The 21574-nt window shown below is 38.0% G+C and overlaps 3 protein-coding genes across 6 annotated transcripts; 1 reads left to right on the top strand and 2 right to left on the bottom strand.

The window, feature by feature from the left end:
• Positions 1–1176: 1176 nt before the first annotated feature.
• On the top strand, positions 1177–5168 carry LOC139769706 (G patch domain-containing protein 1 homolog). Its single transcript, XM_071700997.1, has 3 exons — positions 1177–1896; positions 1975–2347; positions 2544–5168. The coding sequence occupies exons 1-3, from the start codon at positions 1833–1835 to the stop codon at positions 4921–4923; spliced, it is 2817 nt and encodes a 938-aa protein (XP_071557098.1). The 5' UTR covers positions 1177–1832; the 3' UTR covers positions 4924–5168.
• An 84-nt stretch (positions 5169–5252) lies between these two features.
• On the bottom strand, positions 5253–15986 carry LOC139769702 (uncharacterized). Of its 4 annotated transcripts, none has more exons than XM_071700986.1 (29): positions 15612–15986; positions 14191–14289; positions 14036–14119; positions 13689–13855; positions 13475–13566; positions 13147–13233; positions 12411–12576; positions 12054–12279; positions 10973–11126; positions 10687–10816; positions 10384–10614; positions 10134–10307; positions 9800–9960; positions 9408–9690; positions 9186–9300; positions 8966–9080; positions 8772–8894; positions 8258–8608; positions 7903–8073; positions 7668–7823; positions 7477–7584; positions 7122–7397; positions 6954–7008; positions 6713–6854; positions 6524–6632; positions 6276–6391; positions 6044–6185; positions 5859–5962; positions 5253–5737 (listed from the first exon to the last, which is right to left on the bottom strand). In XM_071700986.1, the coding sequence occupies exons 2-29, from the start codon at positions 14286–14288 to the stop codon at positions 5668–5670; spliced, it is 4206 nt and encodes a 1401-aa protein (XP_071557087.1). In that variant the 5' UTR covers position 14289; positions 15612–15986; the 3' UTR covers positions 5253–5667. The 4 variants fall into 4 exon arrangements, with proteins under 4 accessions (XP_071557087.1, XP_071557088.1, XP_071557089.1 ...); XM_071700987.1 differs by having other exon boundaries at positions 13698–13855; XM_071700988.1 differs by lacking the exon at positions 13147–13233.
• A 553-nt stretch (positions 15987–16539) lies between these two features.
• On the bottom strand, positions 16540–20781 carry Scpx (Sterol carrier protein X-related thiolase). The gene is made up of 3 exons (XM_071700998.1): positions 20209–20781; positions 19741–20116; positions 16540–19648 (listed from the first exon to the last, which is right to left on the bottom strand). The coding sequence occupies exons 1-3, from the start codon at positions 20636–20638 to the stop codon at positions 18832–18834; spliced, it is 1623 nt and encodes a 540-aa protein (XP_071557099.1). The 5' UTR covers positions 20639–20781; the 3' UTR covers positions 16540–18831.
• Between the last annotated feature and the right edge of the window lie 793 nt (positions 20782–21574).

The following is a 21574-nucleotide window of genomic DNA, read 5'->3' as shown; positions in this document are numbered from 1 at the left end:
GAGAGAGAGAGAGAGAGAGAGAGAGAGAGAGAGAGAGAGAGATAGTGAGCGAGGAGCGTGGGAGCGAGGGAGCGAGGGATGGGCATGGCACGGCAAGGGGGCATGGCAAGGCTTGGCAAGGGGCATGTCAAGGCAAGGGGGCAAGGCAAGAAAGTCTTATCAAGATTATATACTATCAAAAATTATTAGATAATAACAAACAATTTGAATAAATAATTCGTATAAACTGTTTACTAAAATGTTTTTGCTTCAATAAATTTTTAAAATAAAATAAATATGTGCGTTTCGTATTTACTTTTGTACATTTTTTAATATTTTTTAAATATTCTATATATATGATAAATAATATATAACAGCGTAAAACATATTTTTTTTATGTATATGTATATTTACAAAATAAATTAGTATAGATAACAATCTAAGATCTAAGACATATGTTACGCTGTAACGCTGCACACACATACACACACACACACACACACACACATATTTCCTTTTCTTTTTCTTTTTGTCTTGTTTTATCGCGATGCGAGGGAGAGGTAGAGGCCGAGAAAGAGGCAGAGGCAGAAGAATAGGAAGAGGCGGAGCTGGTGAAGAAAAAAATATATCGGGCATCAACATATTATTACCAAAAATAATCTTCAATAAATAATAAAGTAACAATTAATATATATTTCATTTATACATAGCTCTCTCTACTCCTAAAGCTAACTCCTAAATTTTTGCCTTCCTGAATTAGTGTTTATAAATATTTATTTCATTTTATTTATAATTTTTACATTTATAAATAAATATATATATATATTTTTTTTAATATGCATATATATATATGGAGGGGTTAAAGCCATAGTGGTGTAAGTCAATTTTTTTGACCACTTTTTTTTCTTCTTTTTTCAACATATCTGCATGTGTAGACTGCATCTATGAACTTAACTCGATAGGTTAAAAAAAGTGACTTACACCATCACTATGGCTTTAACCCCTCCATATATATATATGCATATTTAAAAGTTATAAATATAAAAATTGTAAATATGATTAAATAAATATTTATAAATATGACGTAGCGCATCGTCGACTTGGCAGTCGGCGAGGCACGAGACACGATACCCAAAATGCGTGGCATCGTGGCAACGTCGCATAGCCGGCGCGTGCCGCCGCTGCGGCAGCATATCCCCTCCAGCTGGGTAGTTCGTACACGAACCATCAAAGACCGACAATATCGAAAAGTGGATGTATACATAGCACGGACTTGAACCAAATTCATCGACACTATCGAAAAGTGGATGTGACTCGTAGTTCCAATTCCTGAAAGTGGATGTGTGGCGCTACTGTACGGCCTAGCAAAAGCGTCCCAAGAAAATCGCCGTCATTGCGCCTCTCATCCTTCTCTCTGGTTAGTCCGGACTCAATCCTAGGGGCAAAGTCTGTCGGTAAGGGGCAAAGTCTGTCGGTAATCAAAGCACGGAAATGCTGGTCTCGACTTTTGAGGGGCCATTGGCTATCTTCTGTGAAGCCACACAGCCAATTAGGAATGTTTGGTGTAAAACTCGGGGCAGATGGCGCCATGGCGTCCAGTCCTGTCATGGCGGCGTCACCAACACTAACTCAATATACATGTGTGTGTTGGTGTATCTGTGAGCACATCCGTGAGATATAAGGTCTGTTTTCATCCTTCTCTCTGGTATATGCATGATGCATGTCTCTTTCTTAACCTCAAACGCGCTCTGCGCGACAGCGATTGTAACGGCAATTTACAGCTGAAGAGACCTTGTCACGCTTGATTAAATCAAACGAGAAGATTACGCCGGGGGAATTTGATTCCTTTCGAAATGGGCGATTCAGACGAGGAGAATTACGCGACGTTCGGCGTTCCTCTTGATCCCTTGGACGAAGGTACGCAAACGGGATAAAGTACCGTGCCTAAAGTATATCCTTTGCATTGTGTTATATCAAAAAGTTTTAATCTTGCAGAGAACGTCCCGCGAAAGAAGCCCGTTACGATCGAGGATCAATTTGCCTACGACGCCCAAGGTAGACGTAGGTTTCACGGGGCGTTTACAGGCGGTTTCTCAGCAGGATATTTCAACACTGTCGGTACTCGCGATGGATGGAGACCGCAACAGTTCAAGTCTTCCAGGAGTAGCAAGGCGGATAATGTCCTTCAGCGACCGGAGGACTTTATGGACGAAGAGGACACCGGTCTGTTCGGGATTGCTCCTAAAGGTATTCGAGCTACCAGCGATTATGCTGATCATGGACAGAGAGGAAAGAAGAGGGAGAGGATAAGTCAAGAAGGACCTATTCCTGGTACTCCCATCTTAAAAGAGCTTCTAAAACCTGTCAAGTTAGTACAATATTTGCAAAAATTAATAATGCCATTTAATCTGTGCTACTTTGAAATTGAAATTGTTGACGGCATGTTTTTGTCTGAACAAGAATCAAATAGAGCAATGTATTAATTATTTGCCAATGTGCTCGACTTGTGCTCCATTTAAAGATTTAAAGTTATATTAATTTTCATATTACTTGTAATATTGCAGAGAAACAGTGGGTATCATCCTGCTCAAGAAAATGGGTTGGAAACCTGGCCAAGGTGTGGGCTCCAGACTGACGAAAAAAGAAAAGCAGAAGATAAAGCTGCGTAATGAGAAATTAAGATTAGGGCGGGATAATCTTGAAATGGTAGGGAGCAATTCTGAGGATTCCGATGATGACTCTACCAATATTACTTTTGCACCTGATGATTATGAGCCATTCAGATGCAAGCCAAAGGACAATTATTTTGGCATTGGTTATTCGGGTCTAGACAGGCGGAAAGTCCTTTCCAGTCATATCAATCTTTTTGATACCCCGGCATTTTGCGTTAAGGATAAAAACAAAAAATTGTCGATTCACGGACAAGCGTTCGGAGTTGGTGCTTTTGAAGCTGACGATGATGATATATACGAGAGAGAAGACATGTCGCGTTATGACTTCACTTTAGGTCCCGAACGTAAGACTAACAATAAGACGAGGTGGTCCCAAGAGGGCTCGAGTAGCTCGCAAACCGATTGCCTTGAGGGTTTTATCCGCGCGAAGGAGAGACTAGAGAGCAAGAAAGTCTTTAAACCTCCAGAATTACCGAAGGATTTTGCACCAGTGCACGTTATTAGGAAAAGCAGATTTTATCCGCCGATTGCAGCCCCAGTAGAAAATAAACGTAAGGAGCCATTGAATGCCATAGATAGAGCGCGGATTTTAGAAGACTCCGATGAACGTTCGAAGAAACCACAGGCTTCAAGTACATCCGTTGCCGCTAATATTATTTCAAAAACCTTGAATTTACATGGTAAACAACAAACGGAGGAGAGAGAAAAATTGGAGAGTCAGCGGAAGACGACAGGTAACTCTTGGTTGGATAAATTGAACGTGCAAAACTTTGTCAAAGGCGCCATCGTCGGTTCCAGACCGGACGATACAGGTAGTTTAAAGAAGTTGGAAGATTTTAAAGAATCTCTGTCGACATCTGCGCAATCAAACATAGAAAAATCGATGGAAAGCGATTCCTCGGGGAAGAGTGAAACAAGTAAATTGTTCTTGTCTAATCCGGATAAACAGAAACGATTCGAGCAGTATCTTATCTTCTCGAAGAACGGTGAGAAGGACAAGTTCGAAAGTATTCAACCACTTTCTATGACCGATTGGGAGAGAGAGCAAGAACGCGAGGAATTCGAGCAAGCGACAAAACTGGAGCAGTCGAATAATTATATGGCAGACAAGTTTGTACATAGCGCTGATCATACGACGGACAGAATGGATCCGGAAAAGGACGTAAAGGAAGCGGTGAGATTGAAAATGTTTGGCAAACTTACGCGACAGCGAAGCGAATGGAAACCGGCGAGTATCGTTTGCAAGAGATTCAATATTCCCGAACCAAAAGTTGGCTGTGCGACGATTGCAACGGATCGGAAATCGGCGAGATTCTCCGTTTTTGATTCTTTGGATTGGTGTAGTTCGTCGAAATTCACGAAAGCTACGGATACAGTCGATACACAGGTGGAAGAAGTTACCCGATCGAAGGAGAAAACGGAAGAAAATATAAACGAAACGATTTCCAACACTGGTTCCAATAATATTCCATCTAACATCTACCAACCTTCAGAACCCATCTCTGAGAAATTTAAAATCTTCGAAGCTTCCTACGAGAAAGTTTTCGGCAAAGGTATTCCTTCCGCAACGTCGAAAGATGCCAAACAGGATGTGAAAGATAATTTAGAAGATAAAACAGGAATAGAAGAGAAAAAAGAAATAGATTCCGAGCCGGTATCTGCGCTTAAAGATCAATCAGAAGAAAAGAAGGATCTATTCAAAGCGATTTTTCTCAGCAGCAGCGAAGATTCCGATAGCGAGACGGAGGATAACGTTGACAGCGAGACTGTCAAGTCGATTTTGATCGGGAAAGATCCGAAAGAGCTAAATGTGCAACGCAACACATCGCCACCGCGAGGTATCTTCGCGAAATTGGATCTCGACAGCTTGGTGACGCAACCGAAATGCGTTAATGATGAAAGTACGACTTCTAAAATCTCGGAAACTAGTTTGCCAATTACCGGTGAATCGCGGAACGATGCCACGGATCATAACAATGTAACTGATGACGCAGAGATTGCAGTACTGCCAGATATGTATGGTCCGGTTCTGCCTCAGAGATTGTTGAAACAGGACAACGCTGCAACGACGACGGAAGCTGATAACGCCAAACAACTGAAACCAGTATTTCGAAGCGTCGTGGTGTCGAAAACTACGGAGGATTCGAAACTCGGCGGAAAATGGGTGGAACGAGACAAAGTGAAAAAATCGAAGAAGAAACACAAGCATAAGGAACATAAAAGCCCTAAACACAAGAAGAAGTCTAAGAAAGAGAAACGTTCGAAACGTTGATTTCTCCCTATTTTCTCTTGGGAATTCAAGTAATATAAATGATAAATCGATTTATAATCGCGTGATGGAAATACCTGTCAAAGTACACAACACAATTGTATATAAGGATGTTCGAAATGCTTCATACTTCATTATCAACTAAAACTGTTCCATATATTTATTAATTAATGTTTATGCGCTTACTTGGCGATGCATATATGTACATCTGTAACATAGACTGAAAATATATAATGTTTGAACTGTGATCTGCAGTTCTGAGCATGTTAACGAATCTAACACGATTTGCAATCTGATACAAGGTATTTTAAATGACTCCAGGATACAGTCAGTAAAACTTTATACATTATATTTTCCAATAATTGTACATTGTACAAAGGATATGTATATTTTACACACACTCATGATCAAGCACGAGCCATCTTTTATTTGTGAAAAATTTTCGTAAAGTGGATGTATTAAACGAGGACTACTTGTTCTGGATATTAAGACGTTACACATGTCGTGGTTTAAGGATTTAAGTAAATCGATTGGACGCTATTGACACACAAGAATACACGTGTATGTATTATTTGTTTCTATCAACGAAATCATTCCGGTATGTAATACCGAAATACGAATTTGAGCAGTCTGCCTTTTTATTACAACGTTGTGTGTGTCGAATGTAATGTTATTTTCTCTCCAAGGAAGTGATCCCATGTGAGCCAAAGTATATTAAATCTCTTCAAGATCGCACACGTGGGATTATTAATCCGACGTCATGGAGTTCCTCGAAGCAGGCCTGCTGGAATTGCCGGTTCCAGTCTTTTTCTCTACGCTGAAAAGGTATATCGTGACATTTATTAAATATTGCTACATTTTCATTTTTTAACAATAAGTTATTTTATACATTTTTACTTATATTAGATAATAATTTAATTTGCAATTTTTTGGCTTACCTACTGCTTCTTGAACCTCTTTTGAACATGGCTGTTAATTTCTTCTTTAGATTCTTCTTTTCCATTTTAAGAGTTTCGTTGATGCTGGTTTCAGATCCAGATGTCTGTCAAGTATTCAGTCATTTTAATATAAATCACGTTCTATTTGAATAAAAGTAATTCCGAATATTTAAATATCTTCTTGCCTGAAGTGAGTAGTCAGTCATGTTCGGGTCATCGACGCTGGACGATTTAGTTAACTTGTGTGTTAATTTTCGTATTATCCCCTTGCCATATTTCTTGTCCCGCTCTAACATTTCGCTCTTTGTCGATCCTCCGGAAAGGCGGCTAAATATAACAATTATCAAGTATATTCGTTATTCTATCGATATACTCCGAAAGATGTTGACGTGATGTTACGAATTATTATTTTGATACCTGTCTACGCTGGAATCTCTCTGTCGACTAGTTCCGCGAGACTCGACTTCCGATCCCTCTAATGATTGCATGCTCGACAAGTTACTGTCCGTGCCCGTGCCCCAAATAGCTGGAGACTATATTTTATGCAAAAGTTAATAATAATCAAAAATGTTATATTTGTATCTCATCTCTCATCTCATCTCACAAAGAATTCTTTCCTATACTTCATGAAGAGACCTTCTGTATATGAAGCATCTTGTACTTACTTCTTGACGAGGAGACGTTTGTTCCAAAGAGAGACTCTTTCTCTTCAAACGTGGTTTACCGCGATTCAATACTACTCCTTTCCCTGGATCGCTTTCTACTGATGTCGCTCTAGAACAGCAAAGTAACATTTTTCACGTTCTCAATAGTTTGACAACAGATCAGACGGATTATAAATCGCGAAATCTCACCTCTTTCCCAATTTCTTCAACCGCATTGCATTCGCTTCATCCGCCGTTTTCTTCGAATCTTTAAGCTCTTTCGCCACGTCCATTAATTTTTTAATAGTGTACTCTAATTTTTCTGTTCTTTCGCCGAGTATTGGAGTTACGGCTGCAAACGCGATTACATGGTTTGAAATAATAATATTATTAATATATATTAAATTATTTATATTCAATATAAATCAATCAAGTTTTTATTGCAGAATACCTTTTACGTCGCTCTTTGTTTCCAACATTGGCGATGACTCCCTCGATTTTGGTCCCTACGAATAATTGTACATTTTTGAAGCTTTTGTTTAAAGTTTTGAATGATATTAATAATTGTCATAATGTTTTGTCGCTGCTAATATTATATACGAATGTAGATATTTTATACTTTCAATCGCCTCGGCGGAGTTGGCGTATATACATCGGGCGTTCCGTTCTCCGTTACGGTATTTAATTCAGGAAACAGCTGTAGCAGATCCTGTACTTGTTGCATAAGGATGTTAATGTTCCGCATTTCCGTTTGTTCCAATTTACATTTATTTAATATAACTTCTTTGAGTTCCTGCCTCTCCTTCTCATGCCGCTCTTTTTCACGTCTCATTTTCTCGTTGCTCGTTCTTAATTTCGCGTGCGCGTCTCGCAGCTCGAGTAGGTCGCATTGCAACTAAAATTGATTAATTACGATTTTAAAAAAAATATATGTGTACGAATATTTCGATCAGCAGTATATGATTTTCAGTTACCTCTGATAATTTTTTCTTATTTTCTTCCTTCTCCTCGTCGAACACTTTCTTTAACTGATCTTGTCTCCGTTTATTTTCAAGCCGCTCTTTGCTGCGTTCTCTTTCTATCTGCAAACATAATACTCGTGAAGTCGTAAAAAGTTTGAATTGGCTATGTCATCTTATTTATATGTTACGTTGCTAATCAGTACTTCGAATAGCGTTTGTCGCAAATCTCGCGCTAACGTTGCCGTTTCTTGCAGTAACCTTTGATGTTCTTCTCTCTCTTTTTGCCAAGCCAACTCCATACGCACTTTCAATCCTGGAATCTTCGAACGTCCGCTAGTGAGCAATCGCTCCTCTTCCAACTGCAATCGTAACGAATAAATGATATAAACAAATTTAGAAATTTATTATTTGCATCTAATAAATCTAATTCATAATTACCTCGTTAATTCGGGACTGCAGTTCAGAAACTTTGACGTGACTAGCTGATTTTTCCGAAACCAATTCAGCCTTAAGCCTGGAAGCTTCCAGTCTTGTTTCAGAAAGTTCGTCTTCCATACAACTGATTTGTTTTTCTAGCACTAACATGTTGGCTTTCGTTGATTCTTCATCCTAAAATAAAAGAAAAATATATCTTTTGTTATAGAAGAAGAATTAATAGTAAAGAGAGGATAGGATTACGATTCTATGACCAGTAATAAGAATATTTTCAAAATCTTTAAAAATAGCTTCAAGGATATCAGTATAACGATATCAAAGAGCACATTGATTTTAAATTATATTATTAACTACTCACTTCGTCTGATTTTCCCGAAGATGCATTAGAGAGTCTACCTTGTCTCGTGGACTTCAGCTCGCCTATAGTTTTTTGCGCGCCTTCCAACATGTGCTTGTAAGTGTCACGTTCGCGTTTGTATCGTGATAATTGGTTCTGGATTGCCTGTATCTCGTCGTTGATCGCTGTAATTCTATGCTCATAGCGCATTTTACATTGCGCCAGATCTGCTTTCTTGGCCTTTTCTGTATTTGTCAAGGCATTCTTTAATTTCCGGATTTCCGATTCTAATGCTGTAGTGTCGGGTGTCAACGCTTGATGAATCTTAGAAACTGCCTGATAATCTTTCAGTTTTGTAGACAAATCATCATTCTATAAATCAAAATGATTTAAATTATATTATTTTTTTCAGTGAGAATAGGATTAGAAATTTAAATAATTTTTTTTTTAGGATCAGCATATTCTTACATATAAAGCATCAGCATATTCTTGAAACAGCAGAATTAAACATAAATAATAGATAATATGTACTTACCACTTTTCTCACATCCTCCAATCGTTCCAGTAAAGTGGCATTTTCTTTCTTCAATGTATTAATTTCGTCATTCAGTTCTTCTACGATAACTTTGTTCGGCAATTGGCTGTCACGAATTTGGCCCTAAAATCATAAACCAAGATAAAATTTTTCAAACAAGGATTTTTAATAATAACTAATAATAACCTCTGTACCTCAAGAGCAGATTTCTCTAATCGCCACTCGTTCTCTTTCATTCTCATCGAGTTACGTAACTCTTCAAGTTCGGTTTGTATATTTTTCAAGTCTTTCTTATCTTCCGAGCATTTGCTATAATAAAACATAGGATTAAATGAAGAACGTTACATGAGGCATTTAATATTGCTGGCAGTGAATTCTTACTCCTCACATCGTTAGTGTCGAATTGCTGTTTACCTATTCAGAGATTCATTCTCCCTTTCAAGTTGTAGCTTTGAATTCGTAAGCTCTTGATATTGTTTGGTAAGTGTCTCTTGCTCGTGCTGATGTTTCTTTATCTCATTTTCGAGATCTGAAAATTTTGTCACGTTAGCTCCACGATACGTTTGAGAAATAAATTCAGAAATAAAGCAGAAATAAAATGTTGACATCAGTGTAATATATCTTTTGATACTGTACTCAATATTTTTTCATTGTAAGTTTCTTTCATCTCGTTCATGCGTTTTGTATTTTGCCCAGCCTTTTCTAAGGAAGTTATCTTCTTCTTGAGTGCTGCTACTTCGGCTTCCTTCGTTTCTTTCTCACTATTAAGTTGTGATGTTAATTTTTCTTTTTCTCGCTTAAGTTCCGTAAGCTCTGCAGTTAGATTCGTGATTTTCGTTGATGTGGTAGACTTTGCATTTTCTAATTCCTTCTTCAAACGTTTCACCTCAGCATCGAGCTTGGCTTTTGTCTGTTCAACCTGTTTTGTCAGAAGAAATCGGAAGAAATAATAACGAGTATCGCAAGATAAATTATTAATTTATTCAGCTATAAATAATATTAAATGTTAAAATAAAAAGGATATTTACCGATGTTATCGATTGCGACATTTTCGATTCTCTTTCAGTATACGATGACAAATCATCCTGTAGTCTTTTACACTTTTCTTGTTCTTGCAAAAGTTTTTCTTTTACTTCATTTATTGTTACCTCCATCGTTGCCGCATCTTTTTCCGACGATTTAGCTGTTTCTGTAATTTAACAAAAGTCATATTTATCGATAGCTTTCATAATATTTATGAAATATAATATATATTTTGTATAATACAATTTGGAAATATAATTTAAATATGTCGAAAATATTTGAGACGTGTTAAGAAACTGTGATTTTATAATTAGATTAAAAATAAAGCTCAAGTTTTACCGAGATCTTTCTTTAGTTGTACAACCTCGTTATAAATTTTTAGTTTTTCGGCCGATAGCGACAGAAGTTTAGATTTTAATTTCTCCTTTTCTTCCGAAAGTGCCAGTTTCTCTTTATCCCAGGCTTTTCTTTCAGCTTCTCGTAAAGTATGTGCTTCATCCAACTTTCTCTTCACTATAATAAGATTTAGAAATTAAACATATCTAATCTCACTGTTATTAATGCAAAATTGATAGATTTTCTCTTCTACCATTTTGTAAATCCACATTTTTGCTATCTTCTACTTTTACATTTGGTTGAACTTTTTTCTTCTCTTTTTCGCTAGCTAGTTCTTTCACCGCAGATTCGAGTTTCTCTTTAAGCAGTTCATGTTCTTTCAGAAGTTTTTCGTATTTTAAATTATTATTATCTTTCGGTTTTACATCCGGTATATCTACATTGTGTCCATTTTTAATGTTGGTAAAGATGCTCAGCATGTCCTCTGAAAACATTGATAATCCGTTGAAAGAAATATTTAACTTTCAAGAAATGTATAAAAACACAGTCAATAAACCTATTTCCTTCTCCACTTCGTCAACCATCTTTTTAAGTTGTAATTTTGTTGTGGATTCTGTTGGCTTCTTTTGCGTTCTGTCCTGGAATGCGCTGCTTACTTTCTGCAAAATCTCTTCTGTTTTCTTTACCTAATGTAAATAGAGAGATTTTAGATACAATGTAATTTTATATTTGACGAATATAGTTGCATGGGACGTCAATCTCAATTATTAAAATATTATTATGTGCTATTAATTCAATAGAAAGAGGAATATTTTTGTTTTGTAATTATCACATATATTTACCTCTTCATATTTCTTCTCTAAAGCGGATCGCTCGCTTTCTAATTCTTCGGATTTACGCTCTACTTTTCGCAATTTGAACGACAATATTCGGCAATTTTTGTTCGACTGCTCCAAACTTTTTCGTAAACGAGTATACTCGTCTGCTTGTTCGTCCCTTGTATGCGAAAATTATATTCGTATAAAGAACACCGTGATGCAGCGTAACCATTTGGATTTTATCATGTTTAAGTATCTCTGTTCCTCATAAAGATATGAAAGGATTTTCATACAAAATTTGCGAGGGAAAAGCGAGGTGACATTCTATAGTAGTGTTTTCTTAAAAAATTTCTCTTGTCAAATTTTAACATGAATTTTCCCCTTGTTTCTCTCTTTTAATTTCTCCCTCGAAATTGGGACATTCACAAAAAATTAAATGTGATCCCACAAAAGTGAAAATAATTAAAAATCCCACTTTCCGTAACCGGCGAAAAACAAACGGGTGTCGTGTCCGTGTTGGGATCACATACGTACATCTCAAATATGTCCAAACCGTTGTCCTGTAAACAATCCACATATAGTTTATTTTGCAAGAGATTTTGCGTTGCATTGCCATGTGCATAATGATTCTGAACAAAACTTTTGGACGTGAAAAAAGTCTTGTCGTAAAAATTGCAATTTGACAATAATTTATTGAAAGGAACAGAGATACCGGTTTTGATATGTAATGTGCAATGTTAAAAAATGTCATTTATGATCATTTATTTTACACAAATAATGACGGGTCGTACTTAGCAATTAGTGATGATTTAAGTATAAATATATTAATGTGTCTGATTAGAATCTTTTCATAGTATTAATAACCACACATACCAAAAATTGCCATTATTATCAGTTTTAAAACAAAACCATAACCCATAACACTTGAAATAAAATAATATAGACACATAGACATAAAATAATGTTATTTTATAATTTTATTAAATATAAAATTATATGAAAAGAGTTATATCTTTTTAAAAATACAACGAGTAGCATGCATAATATTACAATGCGGGATCTCAATAGGATATATCATGATATTCTTTGCGCAAGAAGATAATACCTAAAATTATCTTGCAATTCATAGATCTCTTCTTCTAATTGTCTGATTTCCTTTTTCATATCCTCGTTTTCGTCCATTAAGCTTTCGCAAAGGTTTTCCGCGGCTTTCAGTTTCGAACGTAATTCATCGTGCGTTTTATCCCTTTCACCCCTGTATGGTTTACTAATCGTTTCTTTTTCCAAGCTTTTTATCTTTGCCAGCAATACATTTTTCTCTTGTACAAGTGCTAAAACACGCACGTGTACATGTATGAATTTAAAAGAAAATCTTTAGGCCGTAAAAGATCATAATATAAAAGAATGTCTCTATAAAAAAATTTCTATTGAATTTTCTCTATAAACTTGGAAAAATGGATACCTTCGTTTTTCTTCTGTAGTTTCGCCACTTCGCCTGTCGACGTTTTGTTCGACATTGTTTCCATAGTCGTCAATCGGCGCAGTAATATCTCGCTTTTTTCTTTCTCTGCCTTCTCGCATCTCGCTCTCATATCGTTTAACTGAGACCTTAATTTTTCTATCTCATTCTGCGAGAAGTAAATTACCGTTAATTGACATTTTTGTCATCGAAATTACACTATTTATTTTTTAATCCTCTCAACTCTGATACTCATAAAAAACAGAGATATTTAAACTGTGAAAAAAGTGAAATGTGCTTTTGAAGTACAACAATTTAATTTTTTTAGCTCATTGCTGCATGTACGAAAATTTTTTTCTGTCATAAAAACACGTCAGATCTGAGAGGTTTAAATACATATCGGATATACATACAGATATGTGCATTATCATATAAAACAAATATCGAAATCTTTTTTTAAAGAAATTTGTCTTTGAATTATATACAGACGTAACATCGATTTACATACAGTTAATATCTGAACAAGTTAATTAACATTTAAACAAAGTAGTGCATTTAATGAAAGTTTTGGGGTAGTATCGCGAGAATGCTTCATAATTCACGATATACGATATTATAAGTCTGGGTGTATATATATAATTGCTTGAACAATGGCACACAACGATAGGCGGCATATGATCGTTATTAATCGCAAAGTTTCCGTGGTGCGTCGAAGTAACGAAAGCGACGATCGTCTCACCTCCTCGATGTCTTCTCTCTTTACCGTGACATTATCCAGCCCGTCCTGGACCACCTGTTTTGGCGGTGCTGGTCGTGATTTCCTTACCTAAAGTAGGTGTGACAAATGAGAGCGCAAAATGGAATTTTACATTTGCTCACTCTTTTATCATTGAATGTCGCTACTCGCGCTACGCTACCGTCTGCTGTACAACTACAAACTACAAGGCGCCTTTGTATAAAGAAGACGTTCATAAGCGTACGTGCGTGTTCGTATGTAGATGTGTGTGTTTTATTACGACGACATAGAGCAATCCATGCTACTAGTGGGTTAATTAACGAAGGGATACCTGAATAATAAATTCGACGTCGTTTTCCGAAGCGCCGCTGTTGTTGTTGCTTATCACATTTTTTATTTGAAGCTTTGCCGGTCTTCTAACGTCTGCGTCGACACGTAGATCCGCGCAATCGTAAATTAGCGTGATTTAAGGGAAAAAAAAGAAAATCTAGCATTAGTTATTAATTTCAATATTAATGTGACGTTTTACTACCTCAATACTTCACTTTTATTACTTTCTAATTTGGAAGCGTCTTCTGGATTCTTATCTATGGCGGAGAGATCCATCAGGGATGTCCATCCAGCCGTCGCCGCCGATTGCGAATGATTATTCTTGTTTTCGTCTTTCGCCAAATTCGTAGCGGAAGACCATGTTCTGTTGCTCTCGGATCCGCTTCAAAATTCATTCGTGACAACAATCAATTTTTCTATTATAATATTCACAGTTCCCCGCAACGATCAACGTATTACTACCGCGATGTATTACCTTGCAGATATTTTATTATAACTTATACGCTTATAACAAAGATCCGTTATATAACAATGGATATTTTGTGACGACGGAAAAACCTACCGTGTTGAGTCTGAAGAAAGACTGGGGGATGAAGACGTGATGTCTCCGAGGCTGTTTCTTCTGCCGCCATGCTCTTTATAGTCCCTAAGAAGCAATTATTAATTCGAGATGCGCGTTTCTCACTGTCTTAGCTTCTCTGCTTCTTAAGCAATTACCTGAAACATCGTTTGCAACGCGTTGGCCACCGAACCTGCGGATGAAACCCCAGAGGGCAAAGAGAATCGCCTTTCTTAGACGAATACATGGAGTGCATCCTGTGTGCAAATCGTTTTTTCCGATTAGATTTTTTTAAAGTGTCTTGAAATAAAATAAATATACATTTATATTTTCGAGGAGAAAAAGTGTATAAAGTTCAATTTACAAAATTCGTGAATCTAGCAGGTCATCTAATGGAAATAATAATTTATTTATTGGTGTTAAGTTTCTAAAGCAACTAACATATCCCTATCTATTGTTATCTATTGTTCATTTGATATTTAAAAATATCGCACAATATCTCGAATTCTAAATGTTCGTTGATATTATTTAATTTGGAAAGAAATTTACGTAAAAAATGCACGAAAGGATTTCAATCAAAATTAGAGACAAAAGTGAAATCACGTGTTAGCTTATTGAGATATTTCTTAACTCGCAATTATACATTCCTACGTAATTTATTTGTTCCTTAGTTACATTGCATGACTTTGCTGATATGCTTTGTATAATGGCATAGTTTCGTCTCTCGCAAGCGCGATCAAAGGAAAGAAACAGCATAATAGGAAAATTTAAATCGAGTCAGTGCGCTGCGAAACACACTTGTCGGGAAAAAAAGACCTGCATTTCATTAAGTTCGCCAACAATGAGTTTATATCGTTGCAACTGCATATCTGCCGAGGGATTTATCATTATGAGTGAATTTAAAAAAGCTCGCAAAACAAAAAAGAGTTACACATTGAGTTGAGCACTTCACTTTCACGTTGACATGCCTATTAATATTAAGAAGAATTCCTAATTGCGGTGAAAATTGAAATCTATATAATTCCAACGCGCTATTTTCCCGATGTAGTCAATAACGTACGTAACGCGAAAGTCATTGCTGCATGAGCGACGTTTGCAATTTTACATTCCCTTTTAATGATCGCGCGAGATCTGTGACAAACATTCTAATAATTCACGTGGTGAATTCTTCTTCCATTCAAAAAATAGAAAGAAAAGAGTCGCGATAAAAATTTGCATGGATAGTAGATTTTATCAATGAATTCGTCGCCAGCGAGCATTTATGAGTTGCATTATCGTCTTTACATATTTCTGACAATGCACACAGGCACACGCACACATGTAACAAGCGTGGCACTTGGAGAACCATGCGCACCGGCGGTTTATTTATAAAATTTCAATGCCACGCTGTCTCTTTCCCTTTTTTTCCATCCATCTTTTGCCTATGTAAAACGGAGGCGTCGGATGCGGGCCAGAGAGGAGCGGACCGGAAGGAACGCGAGGGATGGACTTAATCCACGTTCTCCATTTGATCGTGATGCCTCTATCTATCTCTTACGCAATCCGTCGCGTCGGTTTTTATACGATGCCTGCTACTCACTCGATCGGCGCCGATATTAACCCAAATGCGGCGGGCCGACGTGAATTAAATTTATCCTAGGCTGTTGCCGGTCGGTCGCTCGGTCGCTCGGTCGCTCGGTCAGAAACGAGCGTTCGTCGTCGCGGGGCTCGTTGTCTCTTCCGTCCTGAATGAATACGGTAATCGCATCGTCATCGCGTAATCGGACGGCACTCGCATCGTAAAAGGGGAATAGGTTCTCGCAATCTCGTCCTTCCCCGGGTGACGGTCCTCCGCGTCTACCCGCGGATCTCGCTCATTTCTTCTATTTCTTCCTCCTCTTCTTTTTGCACGCGTCCGCGTTCGAGATTCCTACGCCGCGCGCGACGTCACTAATAGCACTGACACAGCTCCGCTATTACGGGGTTTGTCCGTTTTCCCCGTAGACTGTGTGCGGGCATACGGGCGGTTGGACCTACGCCAAGGTGTATATTTGTCTCTAGCTATAAATATAGAGAAGCGCGAAGACATCTTGAGCGCGTGTCGTATGCGTGCGTGCACGCGTCGCGGCGAAGCCTCGTCTTCATTCATTTTTTACCTTAATTGCGCGAACAGGAGCAACACGTCGCGATCGGACCTAGAAAACTGCGACAGCCGGAGATATTTTTCCGTCACCGCTGAATATCCTGCTGGAAATTTCCTCGAACCCTTGCATTCCGAGCGATTCTTGCATTTATGCGCTTTTTGCTGACCTGTGTACCTAGAGTAGTATTGAAACATAACTTATATTAATATAATTAATTAAGTAATATAAGAAACTACATTAATCTAGAAAAACAATTGTTACGCAGCTAAAGTGGACGAAATAAATGTTCATATAGTGAAAAACATGGAGAACGCGAGGCGTGTAGCGAAAAGAACGGAATCTTTATGAAATAGGCAGATATTAAAAAAAAAAAAGACGAATTAATCATTTTTATTAACTTTTATTAATACACCATACATTTCACCCATCTCCGCCACGCAGTATAAAATTGTATAAACATGGTATATAATATATTTATACATATATGATACATCTCTATTTTATAATACATCATGATAAGCGACTAACTTGCCGAATGCGAAATTTTAATATTTTGCATATCTCAAGTTATTTACCCTTACTAATCACCTTAAAATACAACTGAAGCGCATTGCACATTTTTGGAAGTTAATTTCTCTCAAAGAGAATAATTCAAAGTCTTGAAACTTTCTATTCGTGCTCATATTGCGTGACTTTATTTTCATAATATATGTATATTGTATGTAATTGTAAAACACCAAACTTTTATTTTTCCCCATTTTCATATAAAAATTATTAGTAAAAAGTATCAATATTCTATATATTAAAAATGTTGCTTTGTACGTTTCTAATAATAAGAATTCTTAAGAACCTCGCGATTATGGAATGTAAAGTAAAAAGTGTAAATTCTTCAACGAAAAATAAATTTCATAAAAAAAACTACTTTACTCCAACACAAATCTTAAATTTTTAAAATAATTAATTTTCGTATTTACTTGATATTATTTACACTATGACTCTTATACGTTTATTACACTTCTTTATAGAAATGATATTAAACGATCCAAGTTCCACGTCCGAAATTTCGCTTTTCACACAAGATTGACAAGATACTTGAAAAGTTATTCTAAAATAAAAAAAATTATAAGTATAAATATAATTCATTTATGCTCCTTATGGTGCATTTACTGCATTTATATAACTGCGTATAACAGTGTATAATTACACCTTAGAGAGTGACAATGCAATTACATTATACTTCTTGCAACAATATATGGCTGATCGAGAATAATTCGAAAGTTGTAAAATATAGTTTATATGCGATTCGATTTACAAGCAAAGTACGATACAGTACGAGTGACCCTCATTGCTTAATCGGAATGTAAAAACGCGTAATCTTTGCGTCTAGGGAGATACGCATATAATTGCTCTGGATTTAATTGAGAACATTTTACTACTATTTACCACAGCTAAATGATGAGCTGTTGAGATTATTTATATGTAATTATATATAAAACGTTATATTTTGTATTTAAAAGTACAAATGTACACATTATAGAGACCATTTAAAATGTTTATATCACTTGTCCCATGGAAAAAACTATACTTATATATTGTGCAAGTTACTTTCTTCATTTGCGTACAACCATCGTTTTCTGCGAAGGTTGATGTTTAAGGAGGTTGGTTGCTCAAATCAATATGATAAGAATTGTTTTAAATTTATGGAGGATTCGTTTATGGGAATCTGTCGAATCCATGCCAAAGTTGAAGACAATTGTCTGCATGGTTGTTGAGTAATTAATTATTGAAGTTATACTCTTATCTCTCTTATACACGGATGACATAGCAAAAATGTTACGACATCTGTAATGTAACTCTCGAAAGCATATTAAAAATGATAAGAATTTAATGAAAATAAGTGCAAATAATTCTTACAATATTTAGGACGGACTTTTACGAAGACTGAAATGATTTGTCTACATAGTTATCAAGAAATTGTAAAAATAAAACAGCATGTTGCAACATTTCAACGTGGATAATGTATTTGGGTTTTAATTGTGCAAACAATGATTTAAAACCTTAAAAAACAGCTAATTAAATGCGTTTTACATATTTATTTGCTAAAACTCATTTATTTCACGCGACGAAAACACAACTATAGGCTTTCCCCTGCCTCGCTGCCTGCCCCGCAACATGACGCAACCAACCTCCCCCTTAAGTGAACATCAATAATTCCTCGGAAGTTTTAAATTTGCATAAATTTACAGTGTTTCAATACGAGATACATATTCTAAAAGTTGACTACAAGATGAAGATATTAAATTGAAAAACTTCTGTACTACTATGTTCTAAATATCATTTCAGAGACTGTACATTTGTACAGTATAAAGTATCAAGACTATCGCATGCGAACATCATGCATGCACGAGAATATGAAATAATTTTATTATCAATAAATTTTATAGAATAATTTTTGTATCACCAATATATACAAGGCTGTTTTTATCGTCTGTTTATTCCGACTGAAGCTTTATCAGAAATCTGAATCTCATAACACACTAGATTACATATCGTAATTATCATGTTTAAATTGTCATGTTTAATAGCCAGATGGACAAGGAAAGATAGAGCGCGCGAAAGAGACAGAGACGTGTTTTGTTTCGTATGCCATCTTAACAAATTTCACTTTGTGACATCTTATAATTTTGAGCGAAGCAGCTCGATCTTTTTGGCAGCGCGTTTCTGCAAATCAGGCAATTTCATGGCAAGCCCCATGTTCCCTTGAATCTTGACCTTCCCTTGGAAGAAAGCCTTCTGCGGATTCAATTTTCCAGAAATAAAATCGACGATGTCGGTGTCGCTGATCGTGAATGTTACGTCGGGTTTGATTTTGCTGTTATACTCGATTTTGCCTTTGCCCGTTTTTGCGTTTACAACCCAAAATCCTTCGGCGCCTCCGGGACCGTTTATGACTTTAAATCCGTAAACCCCGCGCATTTTCTCGATCAAATTCTCATCGTCTTCCTCCATCGCGATTGCCAGCGTTTTAAACAGCACGTCCGCTTGGAAAATGCTCGAATCAGCGGCAACATTCACGTTTTTCCTGATCACCCCTTGTCTCGGAAAGCCCAAGCGATAGAGAGCCACGACAACCGCACCGCCCAGACCTATGTTGTGCTGAAGCGCCAATTTCGCGCCCTGCACTTGCCTCTTGCCGGCCTCACCGCGAAGTTGCCAAGTAAGTTCAGCGCACTGCGCTAATCCTGTAGCGCCCAGAGGATGTCCCTTCGAAATCAAACCGCCGCTCGGGTTTACGACATACTTGCCACCGTAGGTATTGTCTCCGGCGTCCACCATCTTGCCACCGTAACCGGGAGGACACAATCCCAAGGCTTCATAAGTGATCAACTCATTTATGGAGAAGCAGTCGTGCAGCTCCACCACGTCCACGTCGCTTGGCCTGTAGTTAATCGATGAAAAGGCTTTCTCGGCTGCGTTTCTCGTCATGTCATATCTGCAAAGTAATCATAACATAATCACATAATGGATTAATAAACTAGCGATCTCGTCGAGAAGTATATAATAGCTCCAGCTTATTTTCCATACCCGACAATATTCATGCACGATTTAGTGTTAAATGTCGTGGACAGGTCAGTGGACATTTCCATAGCCAGGATTTCGACGGCCTGCGATTCCAAGCGATGCTTACGAACGAACTCCTCGTTAGCTAGAACGACAGCTGCCGCCCCGTCGGAAGTGGGACAACATTGGAGCTTGGTCAACGGTCCAAATACCTTGGGAGAACTCATTATTTGCTGGAAGGTGTATTTCTCTTGGAATTGAGAATATGGATTGTTCGTGGAATGCAGATGGTTCTTATACGCGATCTTTGCGAAGTGCTCGGGCTTCGTACCATATTTCTTCATATGCTCGATCCCGGCATTGCCGAAGAGTTGGGCGGTGATGGGACCCTCGGAAAGGCCTGCACAAACGACGATTATGTGGTACTTGTGGTAAGCAAATTAAATACGTGAAATATTATTCTAGCTCGTGTTTCAGGATCCTATATCTCACCTGCGATATCCGCCATGAGCTCGACATGCTTATCCATAGGATTTGTGCGATCCATATACTTGGACATCAGAGAGCCACGCTCCATCTTTTCGAAGCCAAGCGCCAGAACGCAATCCGCGTTGCCGCTCTCGACGATCTGCTTGCCCAGATAGAGAGCGGTGGAGCCGGTGGAGCAGTTGTTGTTGACATTGTAAATGGGACAGCCGCTGAGGCCGACCTCGTAGACCGCCCTTTGGCCGCAGGTCGAATCGCCGTACACGTATCCAACGCAGACGGCCTGCACGCTCTTGTAGGGTACGCGCGCATCCTGCAGGGCCTTGGTCACCGCCTCCTTCGCCATTTGCGGATAATCAAACTCCTCCCTGCGACCGGGCTTCTCGAACTTGGTCATCCCGACGCCGATCACGTACACTTTTGGCTTGTGGACCATCTTGGCGATGATTCTTCGGAGTCTTCGGACGCGAGCGATCAGCGAAATACTGGGAAATTTTCCTCGATCGAAGGAACACGAATAACTCCGAACTCGTTCTTCTCGCGAGACGCGAGACTTCCTCGCGTGCCGGACGTGGAGCGTGGAGGTGCGTAGAGGTTGCGAAATGCGAAAACGGGAGAAACGAGGAAGGCCGAAGGCCGAAAGCCGAAAGCCGAAAGCCGAAAGAGAAAAAAGTGACGACGCACGTAACGATGCTGCCGCGGGCCGCGGGACTGTCGAGTGTCGAGCGTCGAGATCAGCCGATCGGACTCCTAAACGAACTCCGTCCGGTGGACTTTAATCCTCCATGTATCGCGGTGAAGATTGGGAAAGCGCAAATAGCGCAATGACAAAGCGGTTTCCCCGAGTCACGACGATAACGGGCGACGATGACGATCACCATTCATCGCCGTCTCACCACGGCGCGAATGGCGACCTAGATCGACGCCTCCGGTGAAAATGATACGCTTCGCGCGAGGCGTTAATTATCCCGCTGGCACACGCCACACGCGCACACGTAATCGAACCTCGCGAAGGATGTTTCCACCGAGTAAATTTTCCACAAATTGAATTATTAATAATAACAACAACACGCGCCACATAGATGAATATATCTTATCTTATGTCCGACGTTTTATTAACAATCGATTTTACGAGGACACGTCGATCGCCTTTTGTGCGTTTTGTCGATAAGACAAAATAAAGGATTAAATATTTGTAAACTGATAAGAATAATGTTACATCTATATAATTTCCATTCCAAAATTGTCGATTTCCCGTTCGCTGTTTTACACGATGAATAATTCAGGGAAGCGATTACGCGCGCGTGATTTATCGTGAAACTAATTAGTATAAGATGCGTAATATTTAAGAATCTTTTAAAAATAATATATA

This window comes from Temnothorax nylanderi, unplaced genomic scaffold (genome assembly GCF_030848795.1).
Source record: "Temnothorax nylanderi isolate EJ_2023f unplaced genomic scaffold, tnyl_v1.0 TNYL_tig0024_pilon, whole genome shotgun sequence".
In the NCBI taxonomy this organism is placed as follows: domain Eukaryota; kingdom Metazoa; phylum Arthropoda; class Insecta; order Hymenoptera; family Formicidae; genus Temnothorax; species Temnothorax nylanderi.
Note: the sequence above shows the minus strand (reverse complement) of the source record. Positions and strands in the feature narration are given on the sequence as shown.